The sequence below is a fragment of the Papio anubis genome, chromosome 15, assembly GCF_008728515.1.
Source record: "Papio anubis isolate 15944 chromosome 15, Panubis1.0, whole genome shotgun sequence".
In the NCBI taxonomy this organism is placed as follows: domain Eukaryota; kingdom Metazoa; phylum Chordata; class Mammalia; order Primates; family Cercopithecidae; genus Papio; species Papio anubis.
In genome coordinates this window covers 11,609,685-11,628,652 of record NC_044990.1, presented here as the reverse complement: position 1 = coordinate 11,628,652, position 18,968 = coordinate 11,609,685, and the positions used below count along the sequence as shown (strand labels likewise).

At 34.6% G+C, this 18,968-nt stretch overlaps 1 protein-coding gene across 7 annotated transcripts in view; it reads right to left on the bottom strand.

The window, feature by feature from the left end:
* The window catches only part of PDS5B (PDS5 cohesin associated factor B), a 178,980-nt gene that overhangs the window by 20,329 nt on the left and 139,683 nt on the right, over positions 1–18,968 (bottom strand). For 6 of the 7 annotated variants that reach the window (XM_021929535.2, XM_021929537.2, XM_021929540.2 and 3 more), the window contains exons 22-26: positions 15,666–15,734; positions 14,121–14,257; positions 10,772–10,895; positions 3,495–3,699; positions 1,082–1,196 (exon numbers count right to left, since the gene is read on the bottom strand). In XM_021929535.2, the coding sequence (XP_021785227.1) occupies positions 1,082–1,196; positions 3,495–3,699; positions 10,772–10,895; positions 14,121–14,257; positions 15,666–15,734 (650 nt within the window). The remainder of the gene's footprint in view (positions 1–1,081; positions 1,197–3,494; positions 3,700–10,771; positions 10,896–14,120; positions 14,258–15,665; positions 15,735–18,968) is intronic. The other variant, XM_021929541.2, reaches the window with a different exon arrangement.

Below are 18,968 nucleotides of genomic sequence, written 5' to 3'. Positions count from 1 at the left end.
TGCCTCAGCCTCCCAAGTAGCTGGGACTACAGGCATGCATCACCACATCTGGCTAATTTTGTTGTATTTTTAGTAGAGATGGGGTTTTGCCATGTTGCCCAGGCTGTTCTGGAACTCCTGACCTTAGCTGATCCACCCACATTAGCCTCCCAAAGTGCTGAGACCTGTTCACACGCATGAGCCACCATGACCAGCCAACCTAATTTCTTATTTTTTAAAAAAGAAAACTGCAGTGGGAAAAAAGGGCATTTTTTCCTTTGCCATGAGAATTTATCAGTAATTTGATTTTATTCTCCTGAAGCTTCTCAAATTATTTAACTATGAAATATTTCCATACATTAAGACATTAAGAATTATTTTAACATAACAGGAAACTAAAGGCATCATAAATTAGTTGATTAAAAATCCCAATGGTAATCTTTTATTGTAACTGAAAGAGGACTAGGGTCTCGAGCTTATTTAAAGAATCATGCTGGTCTTAAAAAGACTTCTCTAAATATCATTATATTCCTATTCCCCATCTAGGCACGTACAATGTGTTCAGTCTTCAAGCAATAATCTTTGAAAGAATTACAAATATTTTAAACTCTAGTTAGAGAATTACCAATTAAGTAATAAGTGGAAGTAGCTCCCCAGTTATGAATCTGGCCCATTGTTAAATCAGACCATTCTCTTTCTACAGAGGAAGATAGTTATTGCACAGAAAAATGTGCTTACTACATGAATAAAAGAGAGATTATTAACTGACCTCACATGAAAATCTACACAGTTTCAGAAGGAAGAAGGAAAAGATAAGAAATGGAATGGAAATTTTAATGAATTACTTCAATAGAAAAGGAACACCAGACTGGTAAAGAAACATAACTATAATAATTATGATTAAGTTTTGGGAAACTACATTAAAAATGTAATATAAAGAGATGGTATGAAAAAAGAAAGACAAGAGAGCAAATAAAGAACCTTAAATGCCTAATAAATGAAATACATCAATAAACTAATTACAATTGAGATCCAATTATCAGCATTAAGGAGAAAAAAATAACTTTCAGAAAATATGAAAATGGGATGGAAAAAGTCTTACTCTTTAACATCTTTAAGTTGTTCAATATCCTGTACTTTGACATAATCTGGGTCATGTGCCAAAAGGTGAATTGTATATGGAACAACATATTCTGGTAGAAGAGACAATAATTTTTCTGAAAAAGAAAAAAAAAAGAAAAGAAAAGAAAAAAGAAAAAGAAAAAGAAAAAAACAAAAAAAAAACACAAAAATATCCAGGTTAGAAAACCAAATCTTACACACTCTTTCTTTCGTACTATATTTTCTGCATCCCAACAGTTTACCACAATGACTTGAAGAAAAATACATTGAAATACCCTGTGTTGAGGTACATGATAAACAGTCTATTCATTCATCTACCACGTTCAATACTGAAACGGCCTACTAAATAAATCATGGGCTGAGGCTACAGAAACAAATATTTCCATTTTAAAATACGTAAGGAAAAAGTGACCCAAACAAACTATATTCAAGAGTGAGAGACAAAACATCTATTTTTCCTATTAGAAGTGACCCTATGTTTAACACTCTCTTTAAGCTGCTGAGCAAAATGAGTAACATCTAGTATTTTTCAGAGTCAGTATGGAACAACAAGAGGCTGACACTACTTGTAACAGAAGAACAGAATAAAGGAACAGACTTAAGAGTTTCAACAGCTATTTAGTTTAAATTCAATTATTTTTGTATGTTGGCTGAGATAAGCACTTTCTGTTAGAGAGGTCAGAATGGTAAACCTAATTGGTTTAATAAAGGGTACACACAGACTGGGACTCATATTCTGGACAATTTCCATTTATTTATATTTCCTATTTTCCAAATAAAAATATAAATTAGATGTTTTAACCTCGTGTATATGTGTCAATAAAGCATCAAATTTCCTTTATTTCTATTGCTAAATCTACAGAGAATAGTTTGTATGTAACATCATTCATTTCAAGGCCAATGTGGAAAGAAAAAAGTAACAGTTTAAAATCTGGTGAAATTAAAATTAAATTCTATCAAATATTTATTCAGTGTTTACTATGTTCCAGGCCTATATTAGAATCTAAAAATATAAAGATGAGTAAGACTAGGTAAAGAGCTCACACTAAAGCATAATCAGAGACGGAAGCTACACTTCAATGTGAAAGGTGCACTAAAAGAAGAATGGCTAACATACTGAGCACTTCTTTGGGCCATATATTATGCCAGGCACTGCAGGTAATTTTTTAATTCTCATAACAACCATAAGCAATCAGTATAATTATATCAATTTTGCAAATAAGGAAACTAGGGCACGAATGATTAAGTAATCTGCCAAAATACGACCAGTAAATGGCAGAGGTGGGCTGTGATTGCAGAACCCTCACATTTTCCAACGTAAGGAAGGAAGAAAAAGAAAGAGGGTCACAGTGATGTGGTAGCCACAAAACTCTATTTTGAAGCATTCAAAAGGTGTCAACCATGTTCCTTGGTTTTGTTCACTGTTTGTCTGGAAATGGGAGGCGATTTCCAGATAGAGTTAACAACAGAGAAAAAAGACTGTTACACAAATTTCAAGTAATCGAAAGTAAATGAAACACAGAGTTCATAATAGGGAGCAGAAAGAAAGCTTGAAACTCAGGCTGAGAGCAAACTATAAAGGGCTATGATAAGGTGTTTCAACTTTATCCCACGAGCAACAGAGAATCAACAGAAATTTCAAGTAAGGGACTGATGTGATCTAACCTGTTTTAGAAGGATAATTTTGATAACAATGTGATACAGCAGGCAGTGGGTCAGAGGCACAGGAACAATTACTACAGGGAGGCGATGTATACAACAATCCAAGTGAAAATATAGCAAGGTAGGAGAGTAGAAGATAAATGTTCAAGACATTTGGAGAAAGAATTAACAGAATTTGCTCATGGATGAGAGGAGGGAAAAACGGTATGAATAATGCCTCTGATTTCTAACTGAGATAACGGGATGGATTTTAATGCTGATTGTTAAACAAATCATAGAAGTCAAGAGGCACACCAACTAACCTCAATGGGGTAAAGTGAGCAAATGAAAAGTAGGCACGCAAACACCTGATATTAATGTCAGCTACAGGTGAGAACAAACAACAAAGATCAAAGACTTGTACTTTTTTTCAACTAAAATAAGATAATGTTTAGACAATCTATATAAACGTACAAATTTTACTATTCTGTTAAAAGTACCTCTAATGTCATTGTTTATTTTCCTTGGCCATTTAGTCCTTCACATAAAGAGATAAAGGTTGATATTTAAGTACCATGCATTTATATTTTTTAAATGACCTTTATATTAAATGAAAAGCAGTTATCGAAAAATGGTAATATCTTAATGAGTGTCAATTACAAATAATAAATAACAGTAATATCATGTTGTATTCTATAAAACTGAAACTAGTAGGCTGAAAAAGTATCCTTTTCATTTTCTTATATGCTTACCACTAACAGCTGCATGCTGCTTCAAATACTCCCGCCTTACATTTATATTTTTCACCAAACATTGCCTAGCATGAGCTCTTCTCTCCTTTACAGGATCTTTTGCACAAAGGGCACAGATTGCCATATACTCAAGTGGAAGCCGTAAACGGGAAAGGCCTTTGTGAAGTTTCTGGGCAAACACTTGTCTTACTTGATAGCATTCATCCTGTAAAGACACAATTATTCCAGATATTATTCAAATGGCAGCAAAGAGTAACGACTTCAGATATAAAATTTGCTATTTTAAGTAAAGAGTAAATAGTAGCAAGTTCATCTACGATAATTGCTTCACTGCTCACAAGAGTGAGATGTTGTGACTAAAGTTCATTTCAAAGCTGCACTATTCATCTGGACCTTAATAAGTACCAGTTAGATGTGTTAGAAAAAAAACATACCTTTAAAACAGAAAAAAACTAGTAAATATAAATCTGCCCTAACTTAAGTAAGATACAAAAATTAAGGTTTAAACACAATCTCATATGTCTCTCTTTCATTTACTGGGCAAGATAAAACTGTCCAATTTATACATTTTAGTTCTATCACTGAAAAAAACTATTCATATTAAAATGCACAACTCTAGCTAGGCACGGTGGTAGACACCTGTAGTCCCAACTACTCAGGAGGCTAAGACAGACATAGCAAGATCTTGTCTTTTAATAAAGAATTAAAAAGCACAACTCTGAAGGTAAGAATTACTAATCCATTTCAGAAACACCAAATTACTTTGACTTCCATACTTAAACCAGGCTGATTATTACCCATGTGCCTGCTTAACTCATACTACTCCCCTCTCCTAAACTACCCACCCCTACTCTCCTAGCTAACTCCTACTTACCCTTAAAGACAGCTTATACATCAGACAGAAAGCAGTGTGTAATCTGTATCCAGCACCCACCTCTGTGCTCTTAGCATTCTGTACTTATCTCCAGCACAGCATTTAGTATAAAGTATTAAAATGACTGGTTTAAATGTTTGTCTTACCCATCGGTACTTGTTCCTTGAAGAAAAGAATTACCTTTACCTCTCTAAGCCTAACACAAAACCTGGCACACCGATGACCAGAAGTTTTTCTGAAAGACAGGAGTTTCCCCTTATCAGTGAAGGATACATTCCAAGACCCACAGTGGATGCCTGAAACTGAGGATAGCACCAAATCCTATATATGTGTTTTTCTATACATATATACCTATGATAAAGTTTAATTTATAAATTAGGCACAGCAATAAATTAATAATAACTAATAATAAGATAGAACAAGTATAACAATATACTATAATAAATGTTATGTGAATGTGGTCTCCCTTGTTCTTAAAATATCTTACTCTGGAAAAGCTAGACCACCGATAGGAGAGACTACTGCATAGGGAAAAGTTCAAACTTTTCTATATGACCTACAAAGACCTTCATGATTACACCTTATGCTCCACCAGTTAAATACAGTATGGTGTGTTTCTTACTGTTGTAACAATTTCTTCATCCAGAATGATCATTTACTTTGTTTAGGTTCCCCAAAAATCTTGGTCATAACGTCTTGCTCTTATCTTTAAATCCTTATTTTATATATCTTCTTTCATTTCATTTAAATTTCAGTTTATCAAAATACCAAACATCTACTTTTAGAGAAGCAGTCTAAACTAAAGAGCTTCTGTACAGCAAAAGAAACAAACCATCAACAGAGTAAACAGAAAAACAACAGAATGGGAGAAAATTTTTGCAAACTATGCATCCAACAAAAGTCTAATATCCAGAATCTATAAGAAACTTAAATAAATTAACAAACAAAAACCAAACAACTCCATTAAAAAGTGGGCAAAGGACATAAACAGTTTTCAAAAGATATAAACACAGCCAACAAGCATATGAAAAAATGTTCAATATCATTAATCATTAGGGAAATGCAAATCAAAACCATGAGATACCATCTCATATCAGTCAGAATGGCTATTAATAGAAAGCCAAAAAATAACAGATGGTGGTGAGACTGTGGAGAAAGGGTAACACTAATACACTGCTGGTGGGAACGTAAATTAGTTTAGCCATTGTGCAAAGCAGTTTGGTGATTTCTCAAAAAACTGAAAACAGGACTACCATTTGACATAGCAATCCTGTTACTGGGTATATACCCAAAGGACTATAAATCATTTCTACCATGAAGGTACATGTATGTATGTATATGTTCACTGCAGCCCTATTCACAACAGCAAAGACATAGAATCAATCTAAACGTCCATCAACCGTAGACTGGATAAAGAAACTGTGATACAGATACACCATGGAATACTACATGTGCTTTTTGCAGCAACATGGATGGAGCTGGAGGCCATTATCTTTAGCGAATAAAGGAACAGAAAACCAACTACTGCTGTTCTCACTTGTAAGTGGGAGCTAAACATTGAGTACACATGAACACAAAGAAAAGAACAACAGACACCAAAGCCTTCTTGAGGGTGGAGGGTAGGAGGAGGGTGAAGATGGAAAAACTACCTTTTGGGTACTACGCTTATTATCTGGATGATGAAATAATCTGTACACCAAACCCCTGTGACTCAACAATTTACCTATATTAACAAACCTGTACATATACCCCTGAACCTAAAGTTTAAAACACACACACACACACAGACACACACACACACACACACACACACACACACACACACACAGAGGCCGGGCGCAGTGGCTCACGCCTCAGCCATTTTGGGAGGCCAAGGCAAGCTTTTATTCACTACTGACTATGAAATTAATTTTAGTCTGCAGCTTAAGTAAATTCACGTTTAGTAGCTTTTTTTTAGTACAAAGTATCCTCAAAACTACCATTAATTCCATGTAAATAGTTCAATTACTTTGTGTATCTCATTGTATTATTGATACAACTCCATTTTCTGTTCTCCTAAGAGATTGTTAGCTTCTTTGGGCTACAACCATGACTTACTCATCTTTGTATTTCCAGAACTTAGAACAATGTACAGCACACAGAAGTACAGAGTAAATTTTTCGTGAACTGAATTCCAAGTTCTAAAATATCTAAGCAATTATTATGTTAAAATTCATAGTTTTATTAAATTTTTGCAAATGTACTTTCTGTTCAAGTACATAACAGCCGCCTCCCAGATACAATGAATTACGACATTTAAGACCTCAGCTCAATGAATTACATCCTGTAAAACACCAAGACATAGTCTTAGCATGTATCAGGGGACTACCAGATAAAATCTGGGAAATCAAAGACTTCTTCCAGCTAAAAGAATCAAATGACGAGTTTTATAAGAAAGGTTGTGTCTGTGGCCGGTGCAAAGCAGTGGCTCAAGCCGCAATCAGCACACAGAGGAGGCCAAGGCAAGGCCGGATCCGCGAGGTCAGGATCAAGACCATGGCGTATATACGGGTGAGCCATCTCTACTAAAAATACAAAAACCTAACTTGGGCGAGGTGTGAGCAACATAAGTCCCAACTACTCGGGAGGCTGGCAGCTGGAGAATAGGAGAATGGCGGCTAAGCGGAAGGCGGAGGAACTTGGTGAGCTGAGAATCCGGCCACTGCACTCCAACCCAGACGGCAGAAACAAGACTCCCTCTAAAAAGGATTGTGTCTGGCGGCAGCTTGGAAGAGGTTGATTGGATGTGTGGAAATGGGAGAATGGGGAAAAGGAAACAAGGCAGCAATTGCAAGGCACATAAAACGAAAAAAGCTGTTCAGATACATTAAATGAGGTTATGTAAAGGAGAGTGTGCTCAACAAGATTTTTAAGTGTATATTCGGGTTAAAATATTAGAGGGACTCAAACACCAGGCTGTAAAATATGTGCAGTTATTTTTACAAGTATAAACCTCCTAAATATTTTTTGAACAGAGGAATGACATGATCATAACTGTAATTACGGAAATTTACCAACAATAAAAAAGATTCACAACAGTCTTGGTGAGAGCTAATGATGATTGCAGCAATAAGAATGGTCAAGAAAGTATGAATAAAAATTATATAATGGATATCAAAGGACGGAATTATCTGTACTTTGCAACAAGGTGTAAGGACAAGACAACAGTCAAATATAAACCATGCTTTTAGGTATAAGAAATGTCATTCAGATTTATTTAACACTTATATAGGCTCTACATGTCAAGAAAGACTAGATCTGGGAAATATTACAAATTTATCTCAAGATTATATTCACAGAACATAAAAGTATAAAACTTCTGTTTAGCATTTGAAGTAGAACCTGAGTCTTGAAAAAAACTCACGTTGCTGATTTAAGAGTCACTTACACAGATGATGAGACGGCCAAAGAAGATTGAGTAAGTGAAGAAGTTGATCCCAGATAGATCCTCATAAAACACATACATTTAAAAAAAAAAAAAAAAAAGAGGACGAGCCAGAAAATGTAATCAGATAAGTAAAGCAATAATCAAGAGACAGAAACCAAATAAGACAGTTTTAAGAATAAAGGAGTAATGAGTTGTGTCAAATAATATAAATAGGATAATGAAGCCCGGTATCATTGGACTTGAGGACTTCAACAGGACATTTTTGGAAAACAATGAAGGCAAATGACAAAATATGAGTAGAGAAGACAGGATAAGAGAGTAAGAGAGACAAAGAGAGATTATTCTTTCTTGAGGTTTGGAGGTTTAAAAAGAGGAGATGGGCAAGTGATATAAAGGAAGAACATAATTAGAGAAAAGTTTTGTTTAAAATAGGGTAATTTGATATGTTTCTAAGTTGTGAGAAGATGCTAGTAACTCATTTTTAACCACTGACACATGTTCCATAGTCAAGAGAATTCCAAAACAATCTTGAAGTTTAGGCCATTTGAACTTTCACCTTGGGAATTTGGTGCTTGAGGTGGCAATATATAACAAATATTGTGCTGGAAAGGAAGTCCTTACAAGTCAGTAACTGTGGATGCTTTTTACTCATAGTGGACATTTACCTAATGGCTGGCACATACTTCTTAAATACTGTAAGTTTCCAATAAAGTCCATTTCTTGTATTTCCATACTTTGTGTTTTTTAAATATTTCCACTTCAATAATGATAGCAGCAAATGCTCTAAGAAATATCATACCAAGAACCTGATAGACTGCAAGTCTTACCAATTTAATAAAATAATTACACATGTTGCTTTCTTCTAAGAAATGTAATAGATACTTTTTAAACAATTTTCAGGTTCTTATAAGATTATCTCCAACAATTAAGCAGGGAAACTAAACCAAGGAAGTTATGGGCTCCCCAAAATTCTTTTTTTTTTTTTTTGAGATGGAGTCTCACTCTGTCGCCCAGGCTGGAGTGCAATGGCGCGACCTCGGCTCACTGCAACCTCTGCCTCCCCAGTTCAAGTGATTCTCCCGCCTCAGCCCCCTGAGTAGCTGGGATTACAGGTGCGCGCCACCATGCCTGGCTAATTTTTTGTATTATTAGTAGAGATGGGGTTTCACCATGTTGGTCAGGCTGGTCTCGAACCCCTGACCTCATGATCCACATGCCGCAGCCTCCCAAAGTGCTGGGATTACAGGTGTGAGCCACCGCACCCGGCCCCCAAATATTATTTCTTAAATGGTTTTGTCTGAACAATAAAACGAAAATCATTAACAGAATTTGAAATAGCTGTTTTTTTTTTTTTTTGTTTTTTTTTTTTTTTTTTCGGGGCGGGAGCTCGCCCTCTCAACCAGGCTGGAGTGCAGTGGCCGGATCTCAGCTCACTGCAAGCTCCACCTCCCAGGTTTACGACATTCTCCTGCCTCAGTCTCCTGAGTAGCTGGGACTACAGGCGCCTGCCACCTTGCCCGGCTAGTTTTTTGTATTTTTTAGTAGAGACAGGGTTTCACCGGGTTAGCCAGGATGGTCTCGATCTCTTGACCTCGTGATCCACCCGTTTCAGCCTCCCAAAGTGCTGGGATTACAGGCTTGAGCCACCGCGCCCGGCTGAAATAGCTGTTTTTAAAAGACTGAAGTACCAGTCTTGACAAATCATTTGACAAAAATGATTACAGTTTAAAAATAGATGATTGTTTGCGTCTAGAGAGTTATACGTAAGTGGCAATTTAAAAATACGTACTAGAATAAAGGGTGGGAAGGAAGAATTACAATGATCACTGAAGTAAATTATTAAGACTGCTTGGAAAAGAACAGAAAAACTTAAGTGTAAAATAACCAAATTATTAATGAAAAACTCGTATTGAAATTATTTTATTTACTAATGTGAAAGCCCTTTTTACTTTTCTCAATGATGCTAAAGACTTCTAAAGTTGTACAGTCCAAATATAAAGTTACTCTAACAAGAAATCCATAAAACTGGAATAGGAATCTGAAAACTTAACTCACCGAGTAATAAGGAATGCTTCTAACCTGAAATTAGTTCTATGTCATATAAACTATAAACTTCTATACTGTTGTTTTCCTTTCAGGAACTGAATACATACAGTCAGTCTTCATTATTTGTGGATTCTATCTTTAGAAATTTGCATACTCATTAAAATTTATTTGTAACACCAAAATTAATACTTGAAGCAATTTTTTGGTCATTTGCAAAGTAAATACACAAAGCAGCAAAAAATGTAAGTAGCCAGATGTGTACATTCCCAGCTAATGTCAAAGAAGGCAACACCGTGCCTTCGTTTCAGCTTTCATATGTAAACTGTCCTTTTTGAGGTCACAGTTTTGTGGTTGATGTTTTTGTTAGCTCATGATGAAGTACTGTCTGGTGTTTCAAAGCACAAGCATAGCGATGAACTGCTGTCTGGCGTTCCAAAGCACAAGAAGGTTCTGATATTCCTTACAGAGAAAATGTGTGTACTAGATAAGCTTTGTTCAGGTATGAGTTACAGTGTTGTTGGCTATGAGTTCAGTGTTAATGAGATGACTATATATAATAAATAGTCTTTAAACAGAAACATACATAAAACAAGGTTGTATATTAACTGGATGATGAAAATGTTGTGGCCAGGGGCTTGAAGGAATCTATTCTGTGACTTCTCCTAAGAGCAACTGTACAGTATCTGCTAACTGAATGCCTGTGATAACATTATAGAAAACTATTACAAATAAGAAGATCAACTGTACTATGTTAGCGACCCAAAACTCAAATGACAGTTTCAGAACTCTGAGATGTTTCTCATGCATAAATTTTTCAAAAACAAACCAACCATAAACATTCAAGATTTTAATCTATGTATGACAGTGGATTTTTTTCCTTCCTAAAAGTCAAAGACCTTCTAACGTAGTTGTACACAGCCATTTCCTTACGTTGATAGCTAATGCGCATAGCTGATATTGTTCTAATGTGATGATTTCATGGTAACAGGGTTCTTGTGCCAGCTTCACAATAGCACTCCCAGCAGCAAGTCTCAGACGTGACATATCTGGTTTACTGAAAAATGAGTAGAATGAAAATAGATTAGAATTTAAAATGTTTGTACAAAATCTTCTGTACATCTAATTTTATTAAAAATTCTGGCCAAAAAAAAGTTAAAAAAAAAATGCTGTGATCTGAATGCTTGCGTCCCCCAAAATTCCTATGTTGAAATGCAAGGACCTAGGAGATAGTATTAGGAGGTGGGGCCTTTGTGAAGGTGATTAGGTCATTGTGGGAAACCCTCATGAATGCGATTAGTGCCTTTAAAAAGTGGCCTGAGAGGGCTTGTTTACCACTTCTGCCATTTGAGGACACAGCAAGAAGTCAGCAGTCTGCAACCCTGGAGAGGGCCCTTACCAAAACCCAACCATGCTGGCACCCTGATCTTGGATTTCCCAGCCTCCAGAACTGTGAGATATAAATTTCTGTTGTTTATAAGCATGGTATTTTATTACAGTAGTCTGAGCAGACTAAGACAGAAAATAATTTAGTGATACTGAACACCATATTATGCTCATTTAACTTTGGAAGATGTTTTCTAATACTACAAAATTCTTCTTTTAAACATAAGTCAATGCTAGCGTCACTCAAGTCATTTAATTCCCTCATGCTAAATAAAACAGGTCTTAGTCAAGCACAGAAGAAATCTGTCTGTATGTTTAGTTGTTAGGTTTTATGTATTCTTCTATGGATTTTGTTGGAGATACGTTTATGTATACATGAGGCACCAAATATGTTCTAGCTTGCTAATAAATCAACCACAACTACTGTGCTAAGCACGAAAGAAGAAGAATGAAAGCAGGTGTGGTGAGGAAAACATTACTATTCCTAGCTAGAGTTCAACTTCTCAAATATTACCATGAGGCTCTTTTTAAGTTCAAGGAGAGAAAACTGCTAAAAATGAAGCACAATTCATAGAATTCCAGACTAGTAAATACGTCTAAACAATCCTTCCTAATATAGTGATATATTAGCTGAAATAAAGGGGATCTTGAACAAATATAAGGAGGGAGAAGTTGTAACTCCTTAAATAGAATCCCCTTTGTAGCTCTATAGTAAAAGACTGTTATTCAACATCCATGCAACAAATCTATGTCTATTGTGTACATATAGCACTGCGGGGTATTTAAAATAAAAGACACAGTCTTAGTTTTCCAAGACTTAATAATCTAGTTGGCCATGTAAAAATATTGACTGGATGCTAGCCAACATTAGTAAGGTTCTAAAGTTGTAAGACTTTGTCTCAAACGTGTGTCTCATCTTATCAACAACAATATTCCAAGTAGCTAATAATCGGTAAATGATAGTTCTTAGTGCAAAGAGTATAAACCACCTGTTGGACGTTTTCCTCACAGATGTGGGTAACAGATGCTTCCTGTGTATCCATCCTTAAAATTTCCCATCTAGACCAGAGGTTTCTATTTAACCTAATAAACTTTTTTTGTTTTGTTGTTTTCAGCTTTATTAAGCAGAGGAAACTTTTCTTCAAATCAAATCTTACATAAAAGTTTAAGGTGTAAACACAAAAAATCACTGTTGCTTAAACAGGAATGCAAGCTTCCTACTTAAGGAAAGGACAGAGACCCCCACCTACCAACTCCCAAGACTCCATCTGTTATGTCTCTACCAGAAATAATTCTTATTCCAACTCTACGCTGCCCCTAAATACTTCTGAATGTCATTTGGGTTCCATAAAAACCAGCTTAAGTGACATTATATACTGGGTATTATTCCAATTACATTACATATTTTAATACATATACATGAACTCTATAAGGAGATACTATTGCTATCCTCATTTTACAGATGAAGAATCTAAGACACGTAGAAGTTAAATAACTTGCTGATAAATAAAAGCAGCTGATAAATGGTGGAACCTCAATTTGAACCTGTGTAGTGTGTCTTCAATCTGCCTGAATGTTGTAAATCACCAAAGTATTTTGCCTCTCTGATAAAAGTTTATATAGCTGAATATAATTGGCCAAATAAGAAGTATAAAATAATATAACTAATAAATTGATTTATAAGGCAAAATGTATTAACACTGAGAAAAATTTCTTTACCAGGCTGAGCTGATCAATACAAAATTATTTCAAATTCAGCAAAAATTTTAAATGAAAACATACTTATTTGTAACTCCTAAACATTGGCGTATATAAATTATGGGAATAGAGAAATGAAAACAGAATAGATTAATTAGAATAAAAGAAAGTAAACAGATCAATTGTATATGCAGAATGAATAGTTTACCAAGTTTTTTTATATGTTTTGTTTGAGAAGGATGTGCTTCTCTTAACATTCTATGCAAAGAATACAGTATAAGCAAAACAAACAAAGATGGAAAGGCAGAAGGCAGCTGGCAGTCATCTTTCTATGTTTTCTTATTAAAGTATTTAGATATACCAAGGAGCACAGAGCTATTCTCCTATTTCGTATTACCAAGGAAGGGCACTAAATGGCATTTGATTTACACAGAGGATAAACCTGTAAATTTCAACTAACACTGACATAATAACCACTACTATCATCAATGCTTCTAATTATTATGTGCTAAGTAGTGTTTTAAATGCCTTAGGTATACTAACTTATTTAGTTATATCATAACAGCTAGATGAGCCAGGTACACATAATTATTACCTCTACTTTATGGATAAGGAAAATGAGGGACCAAGAAGTTAAAGCAACTTACTGAAGTTCACCTGACTAGTAAGTGGTGGAGCCAGAATTTGAATCCAGGCTCCAGAGTCCAGCAGTTTTCAATCACTACTCTATACTACATCTTTCAAAGAAAATGAAACAAAATAAAATAACAAAAAAAAAAAGTGTTCATTTTCAATAATGTACTTCAAGTACATTTTTAAAGTATGCATTTACTTACACTTCTGGAAATAGATTCAGTAAGTTGCCTTCCACCCAGTCTGTTGTTTCCCCTTATATATTTAACAAGAATGTAAAACACCAGTTATTGACTGGTACACACACACTTTCACATGAGATATTCTAAAATGTAAGAATCTATTGTTTAAAATATATACAACGTATAATAGAACCCTGCACCAGACATGTGACAGCCACTGTAAAATAACCACTATACAAAAGCACATTCCAGTAAAAATATGTGAACATGTACAAAGCAATTCTAATTATTTTTTTTAAAAAAGCAAACAGCACCATTCAACAGTTACACCAAGAGTTGAAATACTGTGCAATCCAAAGAACTGTGAAATAGTAAATGCATACCTAATTTTCCCCTGTTCTGTCAAGTCTCCATCACTGTGCAATATTGTTGTCAGTAATCTTAAGGTAGAAGTTCCTGATTTACTGTGATTATTTTTCATTCCAAGTAGCCATCGAACCATCATTTTAATAGCCTGAATCTATTTAAGAGACAAGTCAACAAATAAAACATTGGTACATTTTGAAAGAATTTCTGTATCAACTTTTTAAAAAAATAAAATGTATTTAGTGGATGCTTCTTAAGAAAAGAAAAAAATTCTTTTCTGTATATATGAAGATAATCTTAAATGTTTTAAATTAAAGATGTTTCAGACCTCCAAGAAAATGGCAAAAGAATGATTTGACTAAAGACTAGTTCGTTATTTGCTGTTTTAAAATGTTTTCCCAACATGCATTTGATCCTTTGGAAAATACAGTAAAATCATGCTTAACCTCTCTAATCAGAAAAGTTAAGTTCCCAACTACTAATTACATTTAATCTCTTCTGTCTAAAAAATGATACCACTCATATTTGTTCTACATTTTATAATTATGAAGTACTTAAAGTATTTTTACACCATTACTTCCTTTAATGTTTCCAAGAATTCTTTTGAACAAGTACATCTCTTTTTAAAATGATGTACAAATTATCTTTCACATATTATCTCAGCTTTTTACAGAGCTAAGGCTCAGACGCTAAGAGGGTCTTCAATAGTGTCTGGCTCACGGCAAACACTGAAGATCTCTTTCCTGGCCAGTTGGTAAGTATGCCTACCAACCGGTAAGTTGGTAAGTGGCCTACTTTCTAGTCAAGTGTTGCTTTCAAGTATACAAAAACTGCAGCTTGAGACCAATGCCGAGAAAAACAGGTTTATACTGAGGCTCAAAGTATCAAGCATCATTCATTGATGTAAAGGTGGGGCTACTGTACGAGTCTGCAAAACTAGCATCATAACCTCAAGCCAGAACAATGTGAAAAGGTAGTTCGTAATACAAACTATAAATACACACACACACACACGCGCGCGCGCGAAGGGTTTATAAGAAATTACAGCTAGAAAATAACAATATTTAATATATTTATTCTTGGCCTTCACATCTTGGTAGTGGATTGAGATGAGGTCTACATTACAGGCCATAGATGGTTTTAATAAATCAAGTCTATACCAACGATGAGCAATCTTATAAAACTCCTAATTCAATAAATTATAGGCTGAATTTTTTAGAAATAAAAAGTTTTATTAAATCCCATGGAAAAGATGAACAGGTTTAAAATCTGAATTATCATCTTTACAGAATGGAGGAAAGTCCACAAAGACTAGCACTGCCTTTTGCCATCAGGGAAGCAGCTTTCAAATCTTTTTTTCCCCTCAAATTAGATTATGTGCAGCTGTCCACAAAATCCCAGCTTTCTCATTATTACCCTATAGTCTCACAGCACATGAGATGTCATACAGTAAACATAAATACTTGAGTGATTTTAATATCTCTGCAATAGAAATTTTAATATCTCAAATATTACAATATGGTAACTATATTCAAATCAATAGAGCTATGCATATTACTCACTTTGACCATTGTCTCAGGAGATACTTCTTCATCTGGAACCCAAAGTTTAGTTGTCTTTTTCCCTGGAAGCTTAAAAAAAAAAAAGGACTTTAAAACATAAATATGAATCCTCCTTTTCAATTAGCACTTAGAAAATGAATGAAATCTGTACCTTCTGCAGTGACATTTGTTATATATGACTAAAGTACCTCATCTAACCCTATTTACTTAAAAAAAAAAAAAAAGTTTGAAAGGCATACCTTCACTAGCACCTATGTACAGCACTTACAGATCCATCACGATTGGTTCTTTCTAGGTGTGTGGTGGGACTAACTCTAACTTCTTACACATCATTCCCTTATTTAGCCCCTTTTGAAATTCAATTATTTAATGCAGGTGGCAAAAACTAGGACTTAAAAGGAAAAAAAAAAAAAAGGAGCCAAAAGGTGTACCTCTTAAACAAGAGGAAAGGTATTTTAAAAAAAAAAAATTCTTGAGCTGGAGGGGTTTGTTTTTGCTTTCAGCACAACCCCAAACTAATCCTGAGGTGATCATGTGTAAGTACTAGTAAATAGGTGTTTACAGTAGTAAATAAAATCAGATGGCAAAAGAGCTGAACCAATCTTGGAACACTTGAGATCCCATTTTTACCCTCATGTCAAGGTACAGTAATTGAATATCACCTCAGGTAACCCTCTGGCAACAAAACAGGTAGCCCTAACATATAAAAGGCAAACTCCCTCAAACACAAAGAGCTACAGATTCACATACAGTTTAGGACTCATTTCTTCCGTTGAGAAGTGCCTTCAAAGTATGAAGTCAAAATAATGAAAAAGGAATCATATTAGGTACACTGTGACGAAATTTCTAACTAAGGATGTCAAGATCCCAAAAGTTTCCATAGAGAAGCTACCAAAAGGAATAAAAAATAAACTTCAGATTTCTCAGCTGCAAGACCAGATGCCAAAAAAACGATGCTCTGATTTTTCAAGTGACTTGAAACACAGAATTCTAATATCCAAGAAACAGTACTGAAGAATGATCACTAGAATTCAAGACAGAAAGTTTCCAAATTACAATCCATGTTGAAAGAATTACTCAAAGATAACACTAAAATATTTAATTCACAAGAAAAAACTAAATTCATATAAACTACTACAAATACAAAGAAAAATGAAAACAAAAACCTTACATAAATAAAAAACTATCAGATACTACCAGAAACAACAGAGACTATCAGGTAGATTTATAAATAATAAAGCCACAAAAGATACAACAAAAACAAATGACATATGAAATCTGAAAATTATAGGATGGAAAAATATACCAGTCAAGATGAAAAGCACTGAGGAGGATATGGACTTAAATGGGATACTGATATATTTTATCTTACAACACCAAATAAAATATAAAATTCATGAACGTTTATACAACTAGCAGAATAACAAAATAAACCAGAACAAACATGATTAAAAGCAGAAGATTGAGAACTTCATCACAGCAGAAGATGTGAATACACCTCTTTCAAAAACTGATAAGTTAGGATGAAAAAGGATAAATACCTAAAATGTAAGTAAATGTACAGAAATAAAATATGCAAGGATTAGAAAATAAAGCTGGCATTCTTTATAATTGACATAATTAAAATAGAATTTAGCAAGAAAGATGGATATAAAATCAGAACTACCAAATAATTCACCTCATCAATCATAAACATAAAACATAATCCTAAAAACTTTATTCAGCGCCGAACGTAAGTTGTATGAGAGAAATTTAAAATTTTTTTTTTTAGAGAAAACTATAAGACTTTAAGGAAAGACATCTTGTGGAAGGGCAAACAAATCAATGGAAAAGAACAGAGGCACTATAGAAGACATGAGTGGTAGCACTGCAGATTACTAGGAGATGGTAAGATATTTAAAAAACAGTGCTGGGAAATTTGGTAACCCTAAGATGCAGCAAAAATGAAATCTTTATATCATAGCATACAAAAAACAAGTAAATCAATTCCAGACGGATTGATTTTTGTGTGTGTAAAAAAAGAAAACCTTCGAACTTTTAAAAGAACATATGGGAGGCTATTTTCATGACGTTACAGTAGGAAAAGATTACTTAAACAAGATGTAAAAAGTATTAACTACAAAAGAATAATGATAAATACAGCTACATTAAAAGTAGTAACTTTTGTTCAGGCTGGGCACGGTGGCTCACGCCTATAATCCCAGCACTTTGGGAGGCTGAACTGGCTGGATCACGTGAGTTCAGGAGTTCGAGACCAGTCTGGCCAACATGGTGAAACCCCGTCTCTACTAAAAATACAAAAACTAGGCGGGCATGTTGGTGGGCGCCTGTAGTCCCAGCTACTCGGGAGGCTGAGGCAGGAGAATGGATTGAATGTGGGAAGTGGAGGTTGCAGTGAGCCGAGATAGTACCACTGCACTCTAGCGTGGGTGAGTGAGACTCCATCTCAAAAAGAAAAAAAAAGCAATAACTTTTGTTCAAAGGATCAAAGGACACAATAAAGGAGTGAAAAGACACACATAAATGAGGTTTTACACATTTCATGATGATATTATAACGTGCACCAGATAGAAGATTAATGTAGGTAAAGATTACCTATGGGAAAAAAGCACCAAGGGGAATAAAAGGTAAAATACATCAAAAGGGAATTTCAGAAAGTAGGCAACATGAAGGGTGACTAGACATATAAACTTAATTAGTAACCACAGAAATGCATATTGGGACTATAATGAGCTATATTAGATTAGATACTATATCTATTATTTTCTACCAACAGAGTATAACATTATTGCCAGATTTCTTAACAGAAAAATAAGTCTTAACAAATACTATAGAAAATGATTTGGAAAAAAGTGAAAAGTTCAATATGTCTATATACTATGATTCATCAACTTCACTCATAGGAATAAAACCTAGAGAAATTCTTGCTCATATGTAGCAGGGGGCTTCAACAGAAACATTCACAGCAGCACTGTCCAAGAGTAAAGAAATGGAAATATTCCACAATCTACCAGAAGAATAAATAAATAGTATTTTCCACAGTGAAATTATAGAGTAACAAATGAATGAACCACAGTTAGATTTAGTAACAAAGATTATTCCTAAAAACAAATGTGGAGTGATAAAGGCAAATCCTCCAAGACTATATAGGGTGTGATATAATTCTTAGAAACCTCAAGAACAAGCAAAACTAAACGAGTATGTGGAAAATTTTGTTGTTGTCAGAGAATAACCCAAGATTCAAGAGAGTAGATATTAGGAACAGGGAGGAAATAGAAAGGATTGAAGAGTGATAAAACTCTA